The sequence below is a fragment of the Amblyraja radiata genome, chromosome 4 (assembly GCF_010909765.2).
Source record: "Amblyraja radiata isolate CabotCenter1 chromosome 4, sAmbRad1.1.pri, whole genome shotgun sequence".
Classification (NCBI taxonomy): domain Eukaryota; kingdom Metazoa; phylum Chordata; class Chondrichthyes; order Rajiformes; family Rajidae; genus Amblyraja; species Amblyraja radiata.
This window is the reverse complement of record NC_045959.1, coordinates 57,749,221-57,772,907: the sequence shown is the minus strand read 5'-3', so window position 1 is coordinate 57,772,907 and position 23,687 is coordinate 57,749,221. Positions and strand designations below refer to the sequence as shown.

The following is a 23,687-nucleotide window of genomic DNA, read 5'->3' as shown; positions in this document are numbered from 1 at the left end:
AAACTTAAAGCTGGACACTCTCTCCACACTTTCCCCGTAAATGGAGATTGGGGCGTATTCTCCATTATGGGACCACCTGAAGTCAATAATCAGCTCCTTGGTCTTGGAGGTGTTTAGTGACAAGTTGTTACGTGTGCACCAGTCCGCCAGGTTCTGCAACTCCGCTCTGTATTTTGTTTCATCACCGTTGGTGATCAGCCCAATCACTATTGTGTCGTCTGCAAACTTCACGATGGTGTTGGTGTCGAATGCAGGAACACAGTTGTGAGTGAAGAGGGAGTAGAGCATGGGGCTTAGTACACAGCCCTGTGGTGTGCCGGTGCTCAGGGTGATAGTGGAGGACAGGTGCGGGCCCAGTCTCACTGCCTGCGGTCGCTCCGTCAGAAAGTTCAGGATCCAATCGCATATATCGGCGAGCTGAGGCCTAGCTGGTGGAGCTTGGTGGTGAGCTTGGTGGGGATGACCGTATTGAATGCAGCTATAGTCAATGAAGAGCATCCTCACGTATGTGCCCTGTCTGTCCAGGTGAGTCAGGACAGTGTGAAGAGCCAGAGTGATGGCATCCTCTGTTGATCTATTTGCCCTGTATGCAAATTGATGAGAGTCCAATGAGGCACGGATGCTGGATTTGATGTGGGAGAGGACCAGCCTTTCGAAGCACTTCATTAGGATTCATGATGCTGTTTGTTCACTAATGTTCTCTAACAAACCTCTGAGGCCTTCACAGAACAGCTGTATTTATACTGAGATTAGATTACACACAAGTGGACACTATTTACTAATTAGGTGACTTCTGAAGGCAATTGGCTGCACTGGATTTTGTTTAGGGGTATCAGAGTAAAGGGGCCTGAATACTTTTGCACGCCACACTTTTCAGTTTTTTATTTGTAAAAAGATTTGAAAACCATGTATCATTTTCCTTCCACTTCACAATTATGCGCCACTTTGTGTTGGTCTATCACATAAAATCCCAATAAAATACATTTACATTTGTGGTTGTAACGTGACAAAATGTGGAAAAGTTCAAGGAGTATGAATACTTTTGCAAGCCACTGTATGAAGTAAAACACCAACAAAGATCAAGTGGCCTGTTTCTGCTGTAACTTCTTTGTAATTCTGTGAGCCCAAATCTGTTTATAATATATGTTTAGAGGAATACTGTAAATAAAGGTGCATTATAATGATAAATATTATTAACATTGGGTGTTTACCTTGCTGTAACTAAATAATTTTACTTCTTTCTTTACAAACCACAATAGCTGGAAATATTGATGAGAAGGCACATCGAGCTGTCTCCGATGATCAACCTGTTAAGTCAGTGTCTAAGGATTCTTCACTTATTAATCAGGAAATTATGTCAAAAATCCTTGGTGAAAAGGCCCCTCCTACTACTCGACATGAAGCCTCAACATCCATGTCTTTGATAAGGAACGCTTCTGCACAGCAGCAAGCTCCAACACCTCTTCCACCCGAAACTGTCCCTCAGCAACAAACTGTACCAATTCCACAGGACAATATGGCTCGTGGACCATATATACGTCAAGATGTCCAACCTCTTCCCTATGAAGCTTTGATGAGGTCACCATACATTCGTCATGAACCTGTACCTATTCCGTGCGAGCCTTTGATTAGGGCTCCATATTATCAAGAAATGATACCTGCTCCATATGACCCTTATATTAGGGCCCCATATTTCACTCAAGAACCTATGCCTGCTCCATTTGAGCCTATGATTATAGCTCCAGCACTTCGTCCAGAACCTGTTCCTCTTCCATATGAAACTCTAATTATGGCTCAGCCTCCTCGACAAGGCCCTCTACCATGTCCTGCTCCATATGACTACATGGTTAAAAGTGCACCCATTCATCAAGAGATTATACGTCCCCCATATGAACCACCAAAATCACCTGTTCAACAAGTAACCATGCCTTCTGCAGGTGACAGGAAGACTATGTCTGTTTCACCAGCAGCTGAATCTCCACAGCAGACGGTGACTTCACCTCCTCAAACAGAACATGCACCTACGACTTATAGTAACAAGACCATGGAGATTTGTCCGGCTCCTGGCTTATTATCGTCTCCTTCAGGCCGGGGCACGTCCCCAGCCGCACCTCAATATGAACAAAAAACCCCAGCTACTTACCAACCATCAATGACATCTCAATATCAGTCCCCTCCTGTTTACGCACAACCTGTACCGTCTCCATTTCAACCTTATTATCAAGGGATGTCACATCAATATGCAAATGTTGGTCCAGTTGTTTACCAGCCCTTACCATCTCAATACAGTAATAGATCTCCTCCTGTTTATCAACGAACCTCATCACCTCAATATCCATTAATGAATCAACAAACAGTGCCTCTTGCATATGACAGTTGTTCTCCACCCATCGACGACAAGTCTGTTTATAAATCAACTGTTGGCGACACTTCATTATCTCAACGTGCCCAACAACCATCTGTGTGGCTCCAATCACCTTCGCCACAGGATGAGTTAAGGATGAGCTCTGTTCGTCAAGAAACTTCAGCTGCTGGAACTGGCGATGTCTTAATTATTTGTGAGGACCATTCATGTGATCAGTGTAAGAAGGTACCATCCATTCACCAAGATCAGATGGCACCTGGCAGTATGACATCTATCTGTGAAGAACATTCATGTGAGCGTTGTATGAGTCAGGACAAAACACCTATGAGTGGTGGAGTCACAACTGTGTGTCAAGACCATTCATGTGATGAGTGCAAGAAGAAGTCATCTACTCAGCTGCCTGTATCTGCTCCAAGTGGTGATGTTGCAGCTGATTATAAAGAACATTTGTGTGATCAATGCAAGAAGTTATCTCGTAAAAGGTTATCAGCTGCTCCAAGTGGTGATATTGCGGTTGATTGTAAAGAACATTCATGTGATATGTGCAAGCAGAAGACAACTAGTCGTCAACAATTATCCTCTGCTCCAAGTGGTGACGTCTTATCAGTTTGTGAGGAACATTCATGTGATCAGTGTAAGAAGTCAACATCTCAACTAGTAACCTCTGAGCCATGTGATGAAGATGTTGCAGCAGTTTGTGAAGAACATTCTTGTGATCAATGCAAAAAATCAACTTCTGAAGCAGTATCCTCCGCTCCAAGTGGCATTGTCGCAGCTGTTTGCGAGGAACATTCATGCGATCAATGCAAGAAGTCAGATACCCGACCAGTATCCTCAGCTCCAAGTGGCAATGTTGCAGCTGTTTGTGAGGAACATTCATGCGATCAATGCAAGAAGTCAGATACCCGACCAGTATCCTCAGCTCCAAGTGGCATTGTCGCAGCTGTTTGTGAGGAACATTCATGCGATCAATGCAAGAAGTCAGATACCCGTCCAGTATCCTCCGCTCCAAGTGGCAATGTTGCAGCTGTTTGCGAAGAACATTCATGCGATCAATGCAAGAAGTCAGATACCCGTCCAGTATCCTCAGCTCCAAGTGGCAATGTCTCAGTTATTTGTGAGGATCATTCATGTGATCAGTGTAAGAAGTCAGACACTCATCCAGTATCCTCCGCTCCAAGTGGCAATGTGTCAGTTATTTGTGAGGATCATTCATGCGATCAGTGTAAGAAGTCAGATACACGTCCAGTATCCTCCGCTCCAAGTGGCAATGTCTCAGTTGTTTGTGAGGAACATTCATGCGATCAGTGTAAGAAGTCAGATACTCAACAAGTATCTACTGCTCCAAGTGGCAATGTATCGCCTGTTTGTGAGGATCATTCATGCGATCAGTGCAAGAAGTCAGATACCCGTCAACAAGTATCCTCTGCTCCAAGTGGCAACGTATCAGCTGTTTGTGAGGATCATTCATGCGATCAGTGTAAGAAGTCAGATAGTTACCAACAGGTATCCTCCGCTCCAAGTGGCAACGTCTCAGCTGTTTGTGAGGATCATTCTTGTGATCTATGCAAGAAAAAGTCTTCTGGCAGTCAACAGTTTTTGTCCGGTGCAAGTGGTAATCTCTCACCAGTCTGTGAGGAACATTCATGCGATCAGTGCAAAAAGTCAGATACTCGTCAACAAGTATCCGGCGCTCCAAGTGGCAATGTATCAGCGGTTTGTGAGGAACATTCGTGTGATCAGTGTAAGAAGTCAGATAGTTATACACAAAGATCCTCCGGTCCAAGTGGCAATGTCTCACCTGTTTGTGATGAACATTCATGTGATGTGTGCAAGAAGAAGTCATCTGGCAGTCAATTTCTGTCTGGTGCAAGTGGTAATCTCTCACCAGTCTGTGAGGAACATTCATGTGATCAGTGCAAGTGGTCATCTACTGATCAAGCATTATCCTCCGCTAATAGTGGTGATGTCTCTTCTGCAAATGGCGAACATTCATGTGATCAGTGCAAGAAGAAATCATCTACCTGTCAGAAGTTGTCCTCTGCTCCAAGTGGCGAGGTTTCTTCTGTTTGCGAGGAACATTCGTGTGACCAGTGCAAAAAGAAATCATCCACCTGTCAGGAGTTGTCCTCTGCTCCTAGTGGCAATGTTTCTTCTGCTAGCGAGGAACATTCTTGTGACCAGTGCAAGAAGAAATCATCTACCTGTCAGGAGTTGTCCACTGCTCCAAGTGGCGATGTTTCTTCGGTTTGCGAGGAACATTCTTGTGATCAGTGCAAGAGGTCATCAACTTCTCAACGGGTTTCATCTGCTCCAAGTGGTGATCTCTGTGAGGAACATTCATGTGACCAATGTAAGAAGACGTCATCAACCAATCAACAGTTCTCCACTGTTCCAAGCACTGATCTGTCCACAGGCTGCCAAGATGCATCATGTGATCAATGCAAGAAAAAGTCATCCACTTGTTTAGTTGTCTTCTCTGCACCAAATGATGATGTCTCAGGCGATTGTCAAGAACATTCTTGTGATCAATGTAAGAAGCAGTCATCAACCTCTCAACGGGTCTCATCTGCTCCAAGTGGTGATCTCTCATCTATTTGTGAAGAACATTCATGTGACCAATGTAAGAAGAAGTCATCAACCAATCAAAAGTTCTTGTCTGTTCCAGGTGGTGATCAGTCCACAGATTGCCAGGACCCTTCATGTAATCAATGCAAGAAAAGATCATCCACCTCTCAACCAGTCTTGTCTGTTCCAAGCAATGATCTTTCAGATGGTTATCAAGAACATTCATGTGATCAATGCAGGATGTCATCCTCATCTGGTCCAGAATTTTCAACTCCTGCAAGTGCTAACGCCTCATCCAGTTGCCAGGACCATACATGCGATCTGTGTCGAAAGGCGTCTTCCACACGTCCAGAATTTTCAACTGCTACAAGTGCTAACGCCTCATCCAGTTGCCAGGACCATACATGCGATACGTGTCGAAAGGCGTCTTCCACACGTCCAGAGTTTTCAACTGCTGCAAGTGCTAACGCCTCATCCAGTTGCCAGGACAATACATGCGATACGTGTCGAAAGGCGTCTTCCACACGTCCAGAGTTTTCAACTGCTGCAAGTGCTAACGCCTCATCCAGTTGCCAGGACCATACATGCGATCTGTGTCGAAAGGCGTCTTCCACACGTCCAGAATTTTCAACTGCTACAAGTGCTAATGCCTCATCCAGTTGCCACGACAATACATGCGATACGTGTCGAAAGGCATCTTCCACACGTCCAGAATTTTCATCTGCTCCAAGTGCTACTGCCTCATCCACTTGTCAGGACCATACATGTGATCAGTGTAGGAAGGTGTCCTCCACACGGCCAGAGTATTCATCTGCTCTAAGTACAAATGCCTCATCTAGCTGTCAGGATCATACTTGTGATCAGTGCAGGAAAGTGTCCTCAACTTGTCAAGATTATTCGCCTGGTCTAAGTACGAACGCCTCATCTAGTTGCCAGGACCAATCATGTGATCAGTGTGCGAAGATGTCCTCCACCTGTCAAGATTATTCATCTGCTCCAAGTACCAATGCTTCTTCGAGTTGTCAAGATCATTCATGTGATCTCTGTAGGAAGACATCATCTGCTCAAGATTATTCATCGGCTCCAATAGGCGAGTCTGTTTGTCAAGAACACACATGTGATCAATGTAAGAAGGATTCATCTACCCAACAAGTTTATTCCTCGGCTCCAAGTAGCAATGCCTCGTCTAGTTTTCAAGAACACTCATGTGATCAGTGTAAAAAAGATTATTCGTCAGGTCCGAGTCGCGCTATCTCATTTGGTTGTCAAGATCCTTCATGTGAACAATGCAAGAAGGCTGCATCTAAACCTATTAGCAATGTTTCAATGGCTGACCAAGAACATTCATGTGATCAATGTAGAAAGGATTCATCTACTGATCAAGAATCTAATAAACCATGCGGAACATGTTTAGAATGTGCCTCAAAAGCCTCTAGTCAAAATTCAACAAGTGGTCAAGATATCCAGGCTCCCACTTTGCAGTGCTTGTATAAAGCTCCATCTTCTGCAGATGGTCCACCATATAATACGTCAACTGAGCCATCAACAACTTTTAGTCCACAGAACAGTATATGCAAAGCCCCACATTATCAGCAAGGAAGTCCTGATGGAGGTAATTATGACACAGTACCCACTAATAAGCCTATTTTCATGCACCTTTCCACAAAATGTTGCATTGTGAACTACAGTGATTCAGCAACTTGCGTTGAACCTGTAACTTACCATGAAACCACAATGCACCAAGTGTCAGAAATCCATTTGAAGGATGAATTGAAGGATGAACCTGAAGCAGTTTGCGATAAAGAGGAGCCACCTAAAGAAGAAGCAGAGGCTTATGCGTGTTCTTTTGAGGAAGCTGCAGTGGAAGATAAGAAACCTGAGCAAGCATCACCCTGTCCTCCATCTGAAGAGGATACATCCTGTCATAGCTCCACAGATTCTGTATGTGATAAATCAGAAGGGGATGCACAGGATAAAACATCCACTGGCGAAGCGTGTGCCGGTAAGGAAGATTCAGATATTTGAAGATTAAATGATTTTAACCAAAGAATAAGAAAGAAAATGTTGATCAGTCATATCTTTCTACCGGACAATGAACATTGTCAGTCTAAAGGAGATACTAGTAGTTAAAATAGGTTGGGGAATTTACAACTTGCTTTCAACTATATCCCACTGACTAAATTTTCAAATTTGCACTTGACAAAGTCATCCACTTAAAATCGTATACCTGCTCTGGATTTATAACTGACCAATTGATGCTGAGCTTAGTATACATTCTCCCAACACATCCCTATACATTCCTTTGTTTCAACTTAGGGGTTTAATGTAATATTAAGGAAAGGGTAGAAATTATATTTAAATATAGCATCACTACAACTACTGTTGTCACCCAAGGCCAGACTGAAGAGCTGTGTAGGTGTCTCTGCCTAGAGAGAATTGCCAAGAAATAGATCCCAGATCCATAGTTTGTTTCCCCACATTTCCTCATGATCCAGATATTGCAGGAATGCTCATTCAGCTGCAGAAGTTGACATCCCCATGTCTTAACCATGTTATCTACCATTATCCCTGTACACAATCCCATCCTTTTCCAAAGAACAACACAATCAATTACAAATAACCAAAGACTCTACCTAATATTTAATTCCTTCTCTTTGGTTTCCAACCATGTGATTACAAAGGGCGTACAAGAAAGGAATAGATCGGGTAGATGCACAGAGTCTCTTGCCCATAGTAGGCGAATCAAGTTCAAGATGAAGGGAAAAACATTTAATTGGAATCTGCGGGGTACCTTATTCACACAAAGGGTGGCGGGGGTATGGAACAAGCTGCCAGAGGTGGTAGTTGATGCAAGGACTATCCTAACATTTGAGAAAAATTTAGACAGGTACATGGATATAGGACAGGTTTGGAGGTACAGGTATACGGGCCAAACGCGGGCAAGTGGGATTAGTGTAGCTGGGATATGTTGGCAGGTGTGGGTAAGTTGGGCCGAAGGGCCTGTTTCCACGCTGTATCACTCTATGACTATGACAACCAATTTCCATTGTCTTTCAGGCCGCTGTGGTTTGGAAAGTGGCGTGCGATGAGTTAATGAGATCATACTATAAAAACAACCTGGCATTCCCCTATCCAAAATGGCCAATCAGCCTGTCCCGTTTATTTTGAAGCCAGTGCAGATCCTTTTATAAGTGTTATATGTTGTTCTTTTTGTTACAATTTAAGTGTATTGGCATTGGTTTATTTTTAAGTGGGTAATGTAAAGTTAGGAAGATGGAGGAGAAATACTGCACGTGACAAAAGGGTAAAATATGTGAAGTTTAAACTCTTTTGTAGAAAAACATTCATGAGGGAACTCAGCATCCAGCCTCATATTTCCATGCTCCCCCTCTCTCCCCTCCACCTATCTCCTTCCTCCCATATCCCTCAGCCTTTATATTTCACTCCTCTCCTTGTCTGACACCTTTTTATCTTCTTTTCAACTCTGCCCTGTCACAATCTGCACCCATCTGCCAGTGACTCCTCTCCCTCACTTGCCATGCTCTTCCCTACCCCACCTCCAGCTTTCTTCCCCCACACTCCATCATTTTGAAAAACGGTCCCAACCTGAAACATCATCTCTCCATTCCCTCCACAGATGTTACCTGACCCATTGAGGTTCTCCAGCATGTGTTTTGAGGGAACGTAAAATTGTACCTAATTTTCATGAATTAGCATGTGTACCGTGAGTTGTATGGATGCAGCTAAAGCAAAATGAACAGTTATGACATATGGAATTCATTGTGAAAAGAAAAGTATATATTTTTCATATAGTTGAGGGAGCAGGAGCAGGATCTATGTTGGGGTAAAGGTATTTAAGCATCCTTGTACAACAATCACTAAAATCCATTTGCATTGACTAAAGGAAGTTAGCCTTAATTTAACAGGAATTGAAAAAACAAGTGGTGGTGATGCTTCAAATATACAAAGCATACAAGTCAAATCCAATCCGAATAATTTAAAATAATGTTTCTCAGAGGAAACGTTTGGAATTGGGGGGGCTTGAATGCCAACCAGATCGGCATGGACAAGCCAGGCCGAAAGGCCTGTTTCCGTGCTAATAGGTCTATGAGGAATAAAATTGATTTGGAAACAACTCCTGGAATGAAGGGAGTTTCTTATCCAGATGAGCAGTTTAGGAAAATGGCAGGAATGAGAGGACTTGAGAATAAAAGGTTTGTTTTTAATGTGCAAGCATCGGAACTAGCACTTCTAGGTTTAGAATAAGAGACCTCCCACTCAAGATGGTAATGTGGAGGAATTTATTCTCAGGGAATTGCGATTATTTGGAATTGTGAAGGTTGGATCATTAAATATATTCAAAGCTGATTTGGTAGATTTTTGCCCAGTAGGGGCAGTCGAGGATTATGGAGAACAAGCAGGAAAGTGGAGCTGAGACAAAATTAGAATCTTCTTGATCCTTGATCTCCTTTTTGAATAGAGAAGCACCCTCAAAGAACCATATGGCCTACCCTACTTCAATTTCTAATGTTCTTAGATGTGAGCAACATATTTTATTACACAGTGATCATTACCTAGAACTCTCTAGCTTACAGAGCTATGAGAAAAGTGGGATGACTAGTTCACTCTTGAACTCCCTTATTGGCTCTGCTTCAACCACCTGCACAACCACGTAGACTGACCTCTCTAAGCTAAATCGGTGAAAATTAATAGAGGGATATTGTCCCCGAGCTTGTGAGCTGCTGCCTTAAGGCACCAGAGACTTTGGGTGCTGTCTGTGGGGAGTTTGCACGTTCTCCCTATGTTAGTGGGTTTCCTCAGGATGTTTCTCCAGAGTTTCCACCCACATCCCAAAGACGTGCAGGTTTGTAGGTTAATTGGCCCATGTAAATTGTCCCAAGTGTGTAGAGAGTGGATGTGAATGTGGGATAACATAACTAGTGTGAAAGGGTGATCGATGGTTGGTGTGGACTTAATGGGTCAAAGAGCATGTTTCCATGCTGTAGCTCTAAACTAAACAACTTTAGCTGGACCCAAAATGCTGCGGGAATTCAGCGCGACAGGCAGCATCTCTGGAAAGTCCGCCTAAACCTACCTGATCTCCCGTTGCTAAACACTTTAACTCCCCCTCCCATTCCCACATTGACATTTCTGTCCTGGGCCTCCTTCATTGTTAGAGTGAGGCCCAACGCAAATTTGAGGTACAGCACCTCATATTTCGCTTGGGCAGCTTACACCCCAGTGGTATGAACATTGACTTCTCTAACTTCATGTAACCCTTGCTTTCCTTCTCACTCCATCCTTCCCCCTTCCCAGTTCACCGATCAGTCTTACCATCTCCAATTACATTTTTGCTTTGTTGTTACCTTCTCCCAGCTAACAATGATCTATTCTCCATTTTCCTTGATCTCCATTCCCTTTGTCCTGTTTTCACACTTTACAGACCTTATCTATGTATCTCCCTCTCCCCTGACATGAGTCTGAAGATGGGTCTCGACCCGAAACGTCACCCATTCCTTCTCACCAGAGATGTTGCCTGTCCCGCTGAGTTACTCCAGCATTTTGGGTCTATCTTCGGTTTAAACCAGCATCTGCAGTTCCTTCCTAAACACAAATGACTGGGTTACTCTTGAGAATGGGCATAGATTCACTGGGCTAAATGATTCTAAATTGGGATGAACAATGTGGTCCGTTACATCATTAGCCCCAGTTATTAATTAACACACAGTTAACCATGCAAGATCAGCCAACCATATGAATTGCTATCAAGCTTTCTTTTCCACTAGACTTTACCAATTGCATGGATTTAAGGTGAAAGGGGAATCATTTATCAGAGAGCTGCAGGAGCAATTTCTTTATACAGAGGGTTCTACAAAATTGGAGCAAGCTGCCGGAGGAAGCTGTAGAGGTGGGCACATTGTCAATGTTTAAAAGACATTTAGACAGCTATGTGGATGGCAATGGTTTAGAAGGATATGGGCCAAACGCAGGCACTGGACTAGCTTCTATTATAAAACCTGGTCGGCATGGATGGGTTGGGCCAAGGAGCCTGTTTTTGTGCTGTATGACCCATTGACTCTAAACTCACAGGAAAATAATCATTTTTTCTTGACAATTCCCAGCCAACTCCTAAACTCCAGGCTACAGCACTCTGTCCTTTGCTCATTCAAATCACCATCACAATCGTCTTATTTTCTTCGGTGACTGTCTATTCAGCATCAAAAACCAGTCCGTAACCTGAGGTCAAGCTGGGCTCCTTCAATAATCCATTATTCATTCCAATTGCTACTATCGATCTGTATCTGTCAGTGTGTAGCCTTTCCTCACACACACTTTTCCTAACCATGACCTTGCTACACCCTCTGCAAATATCAGTAGCTCCAACTATCAGTACTCCAGTTGAGTATCCTCCCGACATTGTTATTGTTATAGTTGTTTACATCCATTTTGATTCCATTTACATGATGTTTGCTCTCCAATATAGGTATTCAGAAACCTGAACAGACTGTCGATGATGGTAGCTGCCAATTAAATTCGTCTAGCAAAGATGAGGTCACAACACCTCCCCCCACTGAGGAAAAGACAGCAGACTCCACTCCACACTGCCATCTAGCTCAAGCTTCTTCAAAGGAAGCAGCAGATGCAAAGGCTCATTCTGCAGAAGAGGATCTTGTTGCATCTTGTCCTGAGGAAAAGAATGCTGAGGGCAAGGACAAGCAATTGCCCTGCATGGTTGATAAGGGCTTTAAATTGGTATATGGTAGAATTGATGAGTTGGGAACTAAGATGGATGATTTAATTGGCAGTATTAAAAATCTTGCTGATGTAATGTCTAAGGAGCAAACTGCAGATGAGAAGCAACAACGAAAAGCAGACTCTACCCCAGAAGGAACATGCCCATCGAAATCTCCAGAAGCGACTCCAGCAGCAGCAAAATCTCCAGAACCAACACCAACAGCAAAATCTCCAGAAACAACCTCACCTGGGACAAAATCTCCAGAAGCAACAGTACCAGGAGCTGCATCACCAGGAAAAAAATCCCCAGAAGCAACGACTCCAGGTGCAGCATCACCTGGAAAAAAATCCCCAGAAGCAACACCTGGAGCAGCTTCACCTGGAACAAAAACTCCAGAAGCAACATCACCTGAAGGCAAATCACCAGAAGCAACAATGCCTGGAGAAAAAACACCAGAAGCAACAAGTCCCGGAGAGAAGACCCCAGAGGCAGATCCAGAAACAACAAGTCCAGAAGCAAAAACGCCAGAACCAGAAGTAGAAGCGGAAGCAGAAGCAGTAGAATCAAAAGAAGAATAAATGACAGAACCGGGACAACAATGCATTCTACCCTCTTCGAATCTGTGTGGAAAGATAGCCTAGGGTATGTCTTCTTAAGCAAAACACAAGAGAAGGCTGAAGACAATAGTTATGATAGTGAATCCTGGTACTTTAAAGAAACTTGTAAGAATCTGTGCAATAAAGATCTAATTGCCAATTAGTTCCCATTTCTTAAAAAAATTCTAGATAGAAATTCCTATTGACAAATTGGGAGTATAAAGATGGAGTTGAAGGGGAAGTGAGTACAGGAAAAGTTACAAATGACTCCCGAATTAATGGGAATGAAAGTTCAAGAAGGCATAAGAGAGTAATGTCAGGGCCAATTGCCAACGGTGCCAGAGGGGAGGTGAATACCGAGGTCAAAGTGTTGTATATGAATGCGCGAAGTATAAGAAATACAGTGGACGAGCTTGAGGCTCAGTTAGAAATTGGCAAGTATCTTGTTGTGGGAATTAGAGACATGGCTGCAAGAGGGCCAGGGCTGGGAACTGAATATTCAAGGGTATACGTCCTATCGAAAAGACAGACAGGTAGGCAGAGGGGGTGGGGTAGCTCTGTTGGTGAGGAATGAAATTCAGTCCCTTGCAAGTGGTGACATTGAAACAGGAGATTTGGAGTCAGTATGGATAGAACTAAGGAATTGTAAGGGTAAAAATACCCTAATGAGACTTTTCTACAGGCCCCCAAACAGCAGTCTGGATATAGGGTGCAAGTTGAATCAGGAGTTAAAATTGGCATGTAGTAAAGGTAATGCTACGGTTGTTATGGGAGATTTCAACATGCAGGTAGACTGGGAAAATCAGGTTGGTACTGGATCCCAAGAAAGGGAGCTTGTGGAGTGCCTCCGAAGTGGATTCTTAGAGCAGCTTGTATTGGAACCTACCAGGAAGAAGGCAATTCTGGATTTAATGTTATGTAATGAACCGGATTTGGTAAAGGAATTTGAGGTTAAGGAGCCATTAAGAGGTAGTGACCATAATATGGTCACGTTTAATCTACAGTTGGAGAGGGAGAAGGGTAAATCGGAGGTGTCAGTGTTACTTGAATAAAGAGGACTATGGAGCCAAGAGGGAGGAGCTGGCCAAAGTTGACTGGAAAGATACCCCAGCACGGATGACAATGGCAGGTATTTCTGGGAATAATACAGAAGGTGCGGGATCAGTTCATTCCTAAGAGGAAGAAAGATTCCAAGAGGAGTAAGGGGCGACCGTGGCTGACAAGACGTCAGGGACACTATAAATATAAAAGAAGTACAACGTAGCAAAGATGAACGGGAAGGAAGAGGATTAGTTAATGTTTAAAGAGTAACAGAAGATAACTAAAAAGGTAATACGGGGAGAAAAGATGAGGTACGAAGGTAAGCTAGCCAAGAATATAAAAGCTTCTTTAGGTATGTGAAGAGGAAGAAATAGTTAAGACCAAAATTGGACCCTTGAAGACCGAAAAGGGGAAATGTATTATGGGGAACAAGGAAATGGCAGATGAGTTAAACAGGTACTTTAGATCCGTCTTCACTAAGGAGGACACAAACAATCTTCCTGATATACTAGTGGCCAGAGGATCTGGGATGACGGAGGAACTGAAGGAAATCCACATTAGGCAGGAAATAGTGTTGGGTAGGCTGATGGGACTGAAGGCTGATAAATCCCTAGGGCCTAATGGTCTGCATCCCAGGGTACTTAAGGAAGTGGCTCTAGAAATCGTGGACGCATTGGTGATAATTTTCCAATGTTCCATAGATCAGTTCCTGTGGATTGAAGGGTAGCTAATGTTATCCCACTTCTTAAGAAAGGCGGGAGAGAGAAAACAGGGTATTATAGACCAGTTAGCCTGACATCGGTGGTGGGAATGATGCTGGAGTCAATTATAAAAGATGAAATAAGGGCACATTTGGATAGCAGTAACAGGATTGGTCCGAGTCAGCATGGATTTACGAAGGGGTAGTCATGCTTGACTAATCTTCCGGAATTTTTTGAGGGTGTAATTGGGAAAATGGACAAGGGAGAGCCAGTGGATGTATTGTACCTGGACTTTTAGAAAGCATTTGATAAGATCCCACATAGATTAGTGGGCAACATTAGGGCACACGGTATTGGGGTAGAGTGCTGACATGGATATAAAATTGGTTGGCAGGCAGGAAACAAAGAGTAGGGATTAACGGGTCCCTTTCAGAATGGCAGGCAGTGGCTAGTGGGGTACCGCAAGGCTCGGTGCTGGGACGGCAGCTATTTACAATATACATCAATTATTTAGATGAAGGGATTCAAAGTAACATTAGCAAATTTGCAGATGACACAAAGCTGGGTGGCAGTGTGAACTGTGAGGAGGATGCTATGAGAATGCAGGGTGACTTGGACAGGTTGGGTGAGTGGGCAGATGCATGGCAGATGATATTTAATAGAAAGATTAAATGAGAACTTACCAGTTTGAAGTTTGATCTTTATTTTATGAGAAGTTGCGATGAGGGATTACGTGAAGAAGCCCGCCAGCCACATGCGTGTCAATCTTCAAAGTAGCTGTATGAAACGACAGAATAGTTGCTGACCTAAGCTATAGAAAGATTGAAGGCTAGAACCACCGAATGATCTTTATGAGAATAGGGTTGGGAGTGGAGGGCACGTAATCCCTCATCGCAACTTCTCATAAAATAAAGATCATTCTTCAAACTGGTAAGTTCTCGTTTAATCTTTCTATTTTACTTTGGAGTCACGTGAGTGACTACCTGAAGATTTCAAAGCTCTGTGGTTTCATGCAGTGACATAATCTGTGTGTGAAACACTTAAACAGATAAATCATTAATGGTAGGAAAACATGAGTTATTAATATCAGGATGCTAACTTGCATATATGGCCATTGCTCTAAAACTGGCCTGTAGTCCCAATAGACTGTTGAGTTAGACAATAATTTATGCAACAATGTGCATAATTCTCTCTGCAAATATCCAGACATGTTCCACCAAATTTTATAATTTATTAACCTGCACTATGTAAACCTCATGCTGTATGATGAAAGGGAAATCCATTGTATTCGCTGCTAATGAGCCATCAGCAATATCTTGAGACTATTGAAACAAAAGAACTATCTTCCATTTCATAGGCACTAGCAACTGAGTGCACTTGTATACCTAATGACATCCCTGATCTCTGCTCTGGTGGGTATGCTGTCAACCTCAAATGCACGTAATCCTACTCATTTACTTATGAGATTATTTCTGTAACAAGCTACCCTAATGTCAGTATGACGTGGAGACTAAGCCAGAGATTGAGTAAGGCTGTGTTCTTTATGCTGAGATCAGCTGCTGAAAGCATAATCATCTTAAGATACTGGTTCCTTTAGGAATTTTTTTGAGGCATATTTGCATAACAAGTTATAACTCATATGCATCGCACATACAATGAGTTTGGGCTATTCGAGTGGTCAAATGAGACACCCTGCATAACGTTGGAGAATAGTGGGTGAAGAACAAATCATTTATTTCCCACTTATGGTATTACCGAAATGATAAAGCAGCACAAGCAATGTCAATTGTGCTGTCCCATAAGTTTCTCAAGGTTCAAACTGGAAGCCACACAAACCTCCGTTACTTCTGTATAGAATTGACTCGCATATGTTGTTCACAAGCTTCTCATGTAATAATGCAGAGCTAACTGGCCGAAAAGACAGGCTGTCCCAGCCAGCACACGTGAATGAGTAAATAAGAGATGCTTCAGCCGCCTACCATGGCGTGATTGAATAGGCAAATTGGTGTTGTTAAATTTTGTGTTGCCTCATTTGTAATATCGCAAAAGATATCTACCGACAACCCATAAGTTTTATCATTTGCAATTTTGCATAATACCTAAAACTCGATGGCATAATGCCTAATATAAGAAGGGCAGCATAGGCTTACACCACTAGCTTTGTTATTAAACAGCAGAAACTGTGCCTTATGTGTATAGATATGACAGAGTATGCAACTACAAGATCGATTCTCTGAGTGAGTTAAATTGCAAACACCCAATCATCCATCTTAAACTGGGTAAGTAAACCCACAATTTGATTAGCATAATGCTAACCTGAATCGGCCTGCACCATATTTCTGTAATCTAAAGAAATATACCCCTCTAGTCCTTGGCCAGACCACTCATCCTCGGATGAGTTGTCACTGATTGCCCTCGGAACTGCTGTTCCTCTATTGATCCTACAGACGGAAATGTTTTGGCTTTCATACCCGCGGAAGATGCATTATCTAACTATTCATACATATCGCTGATAATATATAATCAGCAGCTAATGACTAGAGCTGAAACCACAGTCTCCCTTAGATGTGAGAATACGAGTTCCCTGTCAACTCTTGACTAAGAGTCACCATGAATACGTAGCGTTTTCCTTCAGAGTGGAGATTAGTATAATGCAAGGCTGAATCAAGAATTACCTCGCAGACCTTTGACTGAGACCACATGTCTAAGTCTCCAGAGTGCATAACACAATCTGTTCGACCCATCACTCAATCAGGAATACTGGTTTTGAGAGCCTATGGATTATTATGAATACATTGTTGATTCACAACATGAACCTACAGGTCAGATAAAGTTATAATATATGCCAGACGAGCTTTCTGCTGGTAACTAGCTGTCCCAGAGAGGATGGCAATGATGATTCCAATGAACCAGCAACTCTGCTAACTGAGGAGAAATAAACCATATGTTGAGAAAGACTTCAACTACTTTATTCTATTGAGCAGTCTGGTAACCTCTCATAGATGATGAAGCAGTGCTTCTCTGGTCACTACGACTCATGATGGTCTACCCCGATCCAGGGTAACCAAACTGTTCCTACTTGGAACTTACAGAGGTTACTGTGTAAGGCACCTTGCCAATGTCTCTACATCAACCTGATCTTATCCCAGAGACAGTGAAAACGACTAGACAGCTCATGCTGGCAGTAAACCCAAGCTGGGCCAACAGACTGCTTCATTTCGGAGTTTACGGAGTTTAATAACGAGACCTTACTTACCAGCGTCTCGAACCCCAGGTCGATTTCCTTTTTTGGAGCTTCAGCGAAGTTCCATTGGCAGACTCTGTCCATCATGCTTGTAATTTCTGTTAGATAGCTGATGCCACTGGCCAACTTCTCTTGTAGTGGCTTGTCCGTCCCCGAGGGAGCAGCAATTTTAGAGGCAAGAGCACACAGCTTTCCCCCATGCGATTGTCGTACATCATGCATTACAGCATGGGATCCCGGCACATAGTCATGTTCGGGGTCATGTTTGGGTCAGTTCGTACTGATCTCTGACACTCTTTTCGAGTGGGAGAAAAATTGCACCTTGAACCAGGCGTTGCCATATCCGTATGCCTCGGACTGTCTGTGCATGCTTCCGTAACACGGAGCATAATATATATGGCTCCATCCATCACTACATACATCCGAGCGGAGAGACTTATGCAACCCTGAACCAGGAGCTGCCTCAGGCATGTGTGCATAACTTTGGCACCATCTCCATGACTCCATTCATCCGAGTGGGAGGACTTATGCAACCCTGAACCAGGAGCTGCCTCATGCATGTGTGCATATACTTTGGCACCATCTCCATTACTATGTTCATACGAGTGGGAGGAATATTGCAAGCCATGAACCAGGAGTTGCTTCAGGCATATGTGCATATACTTTGGCACCATCTCCACCACTCATTTTCATACGAGTGGGAGGAATATTGCAACCCTGAACCAGGAGCTGCTGCCTGACATGCCTTCGTATCATGGAGCATTTCTTGTGCCACCATCTGATTCATCAGATGTTTTGATTGAGACAAGACTTATCCCATAGACTTGGCTTTGACTTTGCCCCGACTTGCGGTTGTCAGGGTGCTTCCTTCAGCAGTCGACCGGGACTAGCTGTGCAGATAGGTGCTCTGTTGGCATCATCTTTAACTTACCAGATAGGTTGCACCTGCTAGTGACTCTGACTCCTTATTCCCTTCTGGAGTTCCAACGGAGTATCACAGAGGACTAGAGCGCCTCTGGCTCCCATATGACTCAGATGAGCCGGCGTTATAATTAGAGTGGAAGAAATACTGCAACCCTGCCAGGTGTTGCCAGACAATTAAGTTCATATGCTTAAAAGAAGCATATCGCCATTAAATCAGACATTCAACTGCTTATCGTTATGTAGATAGTTGAAATCTTTATAAAGAATCTCCAACAGTCCCCTCCAGTAAGCGGAAATTACTAGGTGTAGCTCCCACTGGTGTCTGATAGGCTTCTTACGCCAGGAGCTCTGGACTTGCAATGGCAAGACTAATTTCACTACACCATTGGTATACATGATAAAAATGTCCTGTGTAATTATCATTTTAATATACACTTTATTGGTATAAGATATATTGTTATATTCCCGAAATAAACATACACTATATGCTGCTGCAGCATAGCGGTTGGTGCTGCGGCAGCTGAGCTTACCTGCGGCTATTTTTAACTCACCTCCTGCCGCAATTATGAAACCTAGCTCCTTAGGGAGTCCCACGCTCCCATGGAGCCACACACCGCCTCCAATTTCGGCTGCCTGCTCTCGTTTAGAGCTCGAATGGCAGCCGCCGCAAATCCAGCGTCTATGGAGCCCCACAGCGGCTTGCAAATTTGGCCGCTTGCTCCCGCCTGGAGCTCGAGCGGCAGTTGGAGCTCGAGCGGTAGTTGCCACAAAACCCAGCTCCTATGGAGCTCCAGAGCGGCCTGTAAATATGGCAGTTTACTCCTGTGCGGAGCTCGACGGCTCCACAAAAGTACATCTAGCTCCTTATGGAGCTTTCACGGCCGTCCAAACCCCGGCTGCCTCCATAGCTACTTCGGGCCCGCTATCGGAGCGGTCCGCTGGAAAGAAATTGACTTACCTGCTAGAGCAGCTTGACTGCTCCCGCACGGCGCATAATGCATTAGACGTATTGGCGTGCATGCGGGCTGGCGGGCTTCTTCACGTAGTCATTCACATGACTTCGAAATAAAATGTGGATAAATCTGGTTATCCACTTTGGTAGCAAAAACAAGGCAGATTATTATCTAAATGGTGTCAATTTGGGAAAAGGGGAAGTACAACGGGATACAGCAGGCAGTTAAGAAAGCGAATGGCATGTTGGCCTTCATAACAAGAGGAGTTGAGTATAGGAGCAAAGAGGTTTTCTCCAGTTGTATTGGGCCCTAATGAGATCATACCTGGAGTATTGTGTGCAGTTTTGTTCCCCTAATTTGAGGAAGGACATTCTTGCTATTGAGGGAGTCAAACATAGGTTTACAGGGTTAATTCCCGGGATGGCGGGACTGCCATATGCTGAGAGAATGGAGCGGCTGGGCTTGTATACTCTGGAGTTTAGAAGGATGAGAGGGCAATAAGGATTAACAGTTTTGAACAGTTTTAAACAGGATTAAACAGTTTAAGAATAAGGAGTAAGCCATTTAGAACGGAGACGAGGAAACACTTTTTCTCACAGAGAGTGGTGAGTCTGTGGAATTCTCTGCCTCAGAGGGCGGTAGAGGCAGGTTCTCTGGATCCTTTCAAGAGAGAGCTAGATAGGGCTCTTAAAAATAGCGGAGGCAGGGGATTATGGGGAGATGGCAGGAACGGGGTACTGATTGTGGATGATCAGCCATGATCACATTGAATGGGGGTGCTGGCTCCAAGGGCCGAATGGCCTACTCCTGCACCTATTGTCTATAATTGCAAGGTAATATATTTAATCCCTGCATGTCTTGAGGAGGATCACACATATTTTGATGTTTCCTCCCTTAGTTCTGCACAAGCTGACAATGCAGCTAAGTTTTCATGCTAACTGGTATGAGTGAGGGGGCCCTGCTGCCATGTGCGGCGGCAGGCTGTAGATCGGAGTGTTTGGTACTTTCTTTGTCAGCGCGGACACATGGTGACACGTTTGTGCTGCCTAAATTGTAAGCAAAACAAAGCAAAATAAAGTATAATTCATTCATATCGGTCAAATAATTTGCATAATAATATATACAATTACCACTTATAGCAAAGCTGGAACCATATATGAGACAGAATGAAGTAGAAGGATTAATTGATGAGTTTAGACGATGAAGGGTGAAGGGGAACAATTTCTTGGAAGCTTCTCTAAAAGTCCTTTTACCAGCGGTCAGGCCAAAATAACAAGATTTTATGGCACTGTAAGTAGAGCCTGGATTTCTGATACCAGATAATGGAATCCGACTAAGCATATCATGTTTGATCCAGTTTAGATACACATTCTTATGAAATATTCAGGTTCAGGTCAAGCCATGCCCTGGCAGCCTGGCTCACTATGTTATCTAGGCCGGAATGATTGCTGTACAGGTGATTCTTACATCACGGGGGAGGGCTGCATTTCTATAAAACAGGCTGTATCACATTTTTCCATAAAAGTTAAGCCGCATCATCAGTGCTCTCAAGTTGTAACAAAAAGTTGAGTTGATTTTACGTTTTTTCACATGAATTCCATGAGTGTTTTATCCCATCTCAAATACTTGGAGTGATTTGAGTGTAGCGCAGATTTTTATATTGTTCAAGAGATTACTCCCTCTAGCCACTAAAGAGACTACATGGTTTAAGGAGAATGCCGTAATACGCATGTGAGCTCTCCGTGAGACCTTCAGAGCTTCTTCACAAATAAATCTTCATAACACAGTCTTTTGATTAATAGTTTCTTTATTATTGAAGAAAAACAATAAAATATACATCAGACCTTCTCCGACGTACATTTTAATCTTCGTCAAACTCCAGCATATTGCATTAAAACGTTAGAAAACTCCTCGTGTCTCAGTTGAACTTCACATGACCGAAGGGTATACCTACCCCATGTAAGTCCAAAACTAAACTAAACTAAGCTTCTGCGCAGGAAACCCAGCACCAAACACACCCTAGACTACGTAATAAACCCCACCCACATAACGGGCAGTGTGAAATTTAAAAACAAATGCCACAATTAATGACACACAAAAGAAGCCAACTGGCCACTACATTGAGCTTTTAGTAAGGATGAATAAGTGTCCACTGCTCACATTTGATTGATTTAATTGACTGAAAGATACAGCATGGAAACAGGCCCTTCAGCCCACCGAGCACTCGACGACCATCGATCACTCTAGTTCGATGTTATCCCACTTTCACATCCACTCCCTACACACAAGGGGCAATATACAGAGGTAATTTAACCTACAAACACGCGTGTTTTTTGGATGTGGAAGTAAACCGGAGCACCTGGGGGAAACCCACGTGGTCACAGGAAGAACGTGCATACTCCGCACAAACAGCACCCAAGGTCAGGATCGAATTTGGGTCTCTGGCACTGTGAGGCAGCAGCTCTACCAACTGTGACATTTAGTGTTTGATCATCAAAATTATCAATAGTTCATTTTTTATTATTGTCACAATAGACAATAGGTGCAGGAGTAGGTCATTCGGCCCTTTTGAGACAGCACTGACATTCATTGTGATCACAATACAGAGATAGAGTGAAAAATGTTGTTTTACATGCTACCCAGTCAAACAATATACAAGTAAAAGAGTAGATCGATTGCAGTGCATAATGGTAGATTCTCCTTGGGGACATCATGCAGAGTTGCCAAGTTCAGGTGCCATCTTGTAACTATCAATTCTCAGGAGTCGTTCCTCGACAAGTCCTACAGTAAGATTGTTACACCTAATGTACTGGAAGAGAGAAGGTGGGAGACAGTGAGAAAGGGAGGGAAGCATGGAATGCCAACGTCCCCGGGTGTTGTACCTCTTGTGAACAAGTTCACCAACTTAGAAGCTGTCGGGACAGAAGACGTGTTTGCACTGAGCGGCGGACTGGCTTGCGATGCGAATAGGGCTGTTGAGCCAAAACCAAAAAGGCCTAAGGCAGGCAACGCCATTGTAGTGGGAGACTCCATTGTGAGAGGTACGGACAGGGGTTTCTGCGGCAACAGACGGGATGCGAGGATGGTGTGCTGCCTTCCTGGTGCCAGGATCCAGGATGTCACAGACAGAAAGCAGAAAATCCTCAAGGGCGAAGGTGAACATCCGGAAGTGGTAGTGCATGTCGGCACAAACGATGTCGGAAAGAAGGGGATGAATATTCTGCAGCGTGACTTTAGAGAGCTCGGAAAAATGCTGAAAAGCAGGACCTCCAGGGTTGTTATCTCCGGTTTGCTTCCAGTTCCTCGTGCTGGCGAGAGCAGGAACAGGGAGATACGGGACCTGAACGTGTGGCTGAGGAACTGGTGCACGGGGCAGGGATTTCGATTCTTAGATCACTGGGATCTGTTTTGGGGTAAGGGGGAACTGTACAAAAGGGACGGATTGCATCTTAACAGGTGTGGGACCAGCATTCTGGCAGGCAGGTTTGCCACTGCTACACGGGTGGTTTTAAACTGAATAAGGGGGGTGGGGTGTCAAATGGGATAGTGGAGGATGGAGTTAAAGGGAAAGGGTTTCTTAAATGTATGAGCGTAGAGACAGAGGGGTGTAAAATGAGGGTAGAAGCAATAGGTAGCAAGGTGAAAAGTAAAAGTGGCAGGCCGGCAAATCCATGGCAAAAATCAAAAAGGGCCACTTTTCAGCATAATAGTATAAGGGGTAAGAGTGTTGTAAAAACAAGCCTGAAGGCTTTGTGTCTCAATGCAAGGAGCATTCGTAATAAGGTGGATGAGTTGAATGTGCAGATAGCTATTAATGACTATGATATAGTTGGGATCACGGAGACATGGCTCCAGGGTGACCAAGGCTGGGAGCTGAACATCCAGGGATATTCAATATTCAGGAGGGATAGACAGAAAGGGAAAGGAGGTGGGGTAGCGTTGCTGGTTAGAGAGCAGATTAACGCAATAGAAAGGAAGGACATTAGCTTTGAGGATGTGGAATCGATATGGGTAGAGCTGCGAAACACTAAGGGGCAGAAAACGCTAGTGGGAGTTGTGTACAGGCCACCTAACAGTAGTAGTGAAGTTGGGGTTGGTATCAAACAGGAAATTAGAAATGCGTGCAACAAAGGTAAAACAGTTATAATGGGTGACTTCAATCTACATATAGATTGGGTGAATCAAATTGGCAAGGGTGCTGAGGAAGAGGATTTCTTGGAATGTATGCGGGATAGTTTTCTAAACCAACATGTAGAGGAACCAACGAGAGAGCAGGCTATTCTAGACTGGGTATTGAGTAATGAGGAAGGGTTAGTTAGCAGTCTTGTTGTGCGTGGCCCCTTGGGCAAGAGTGACCATAATATGGTTGAGTTGTTCATTAGGATGGAGTGACATCGTTAATTCAGAAACAAGGGTCCTGAACTTAAAGAAAGGTAACTTTGAGGGTATGAGACGTGAATTGGCTAAGATAGACTGCCGATTGATTCTTAATGGGTTGACGGTGGATATGCAATGGAAGGTATTTAAAGACTGCATGGATGAACTACAACAATTGTTCA

General features: G+C 43.7%; 1 protein-coding gene across 5 annotated transcripts in view; it reads left to right on the top strand.

Moving 5' to 3' along the window:
- The window catches only part of LOC116972143 (proteoglycan 4-like), a 31,511-nt gene extending 19,083 nt beyond the window's left edge, over positions 1–12,428 (top strand). For 2 of the 5 annotated variants that reach the window (XM_033019517.1, XM_033019520.1), the window contains 2 exons: positions 1,260–6,935; positions 11,418–12,428. In XM_033019517.1, coding sequence (XP_032875408.1) covers positions 1,260–6,935; positions 11,418–12,247 — 6,506 coding nt within the window. In that variant the 3' untranslated portion in view covers positions 12,248–12,428. Of the gene's footprint in view, positions 1–1,259; positions 6,936–11,417 lie in introns of those variants that run through there. The other 3 variants (XM_033019518.1, XM_033019519.1, XM_033019521.1) reach the window with 2 other exon arrangements.
- Positions 12,429–23,687: the final 11,259 nt, after the last annotated feature.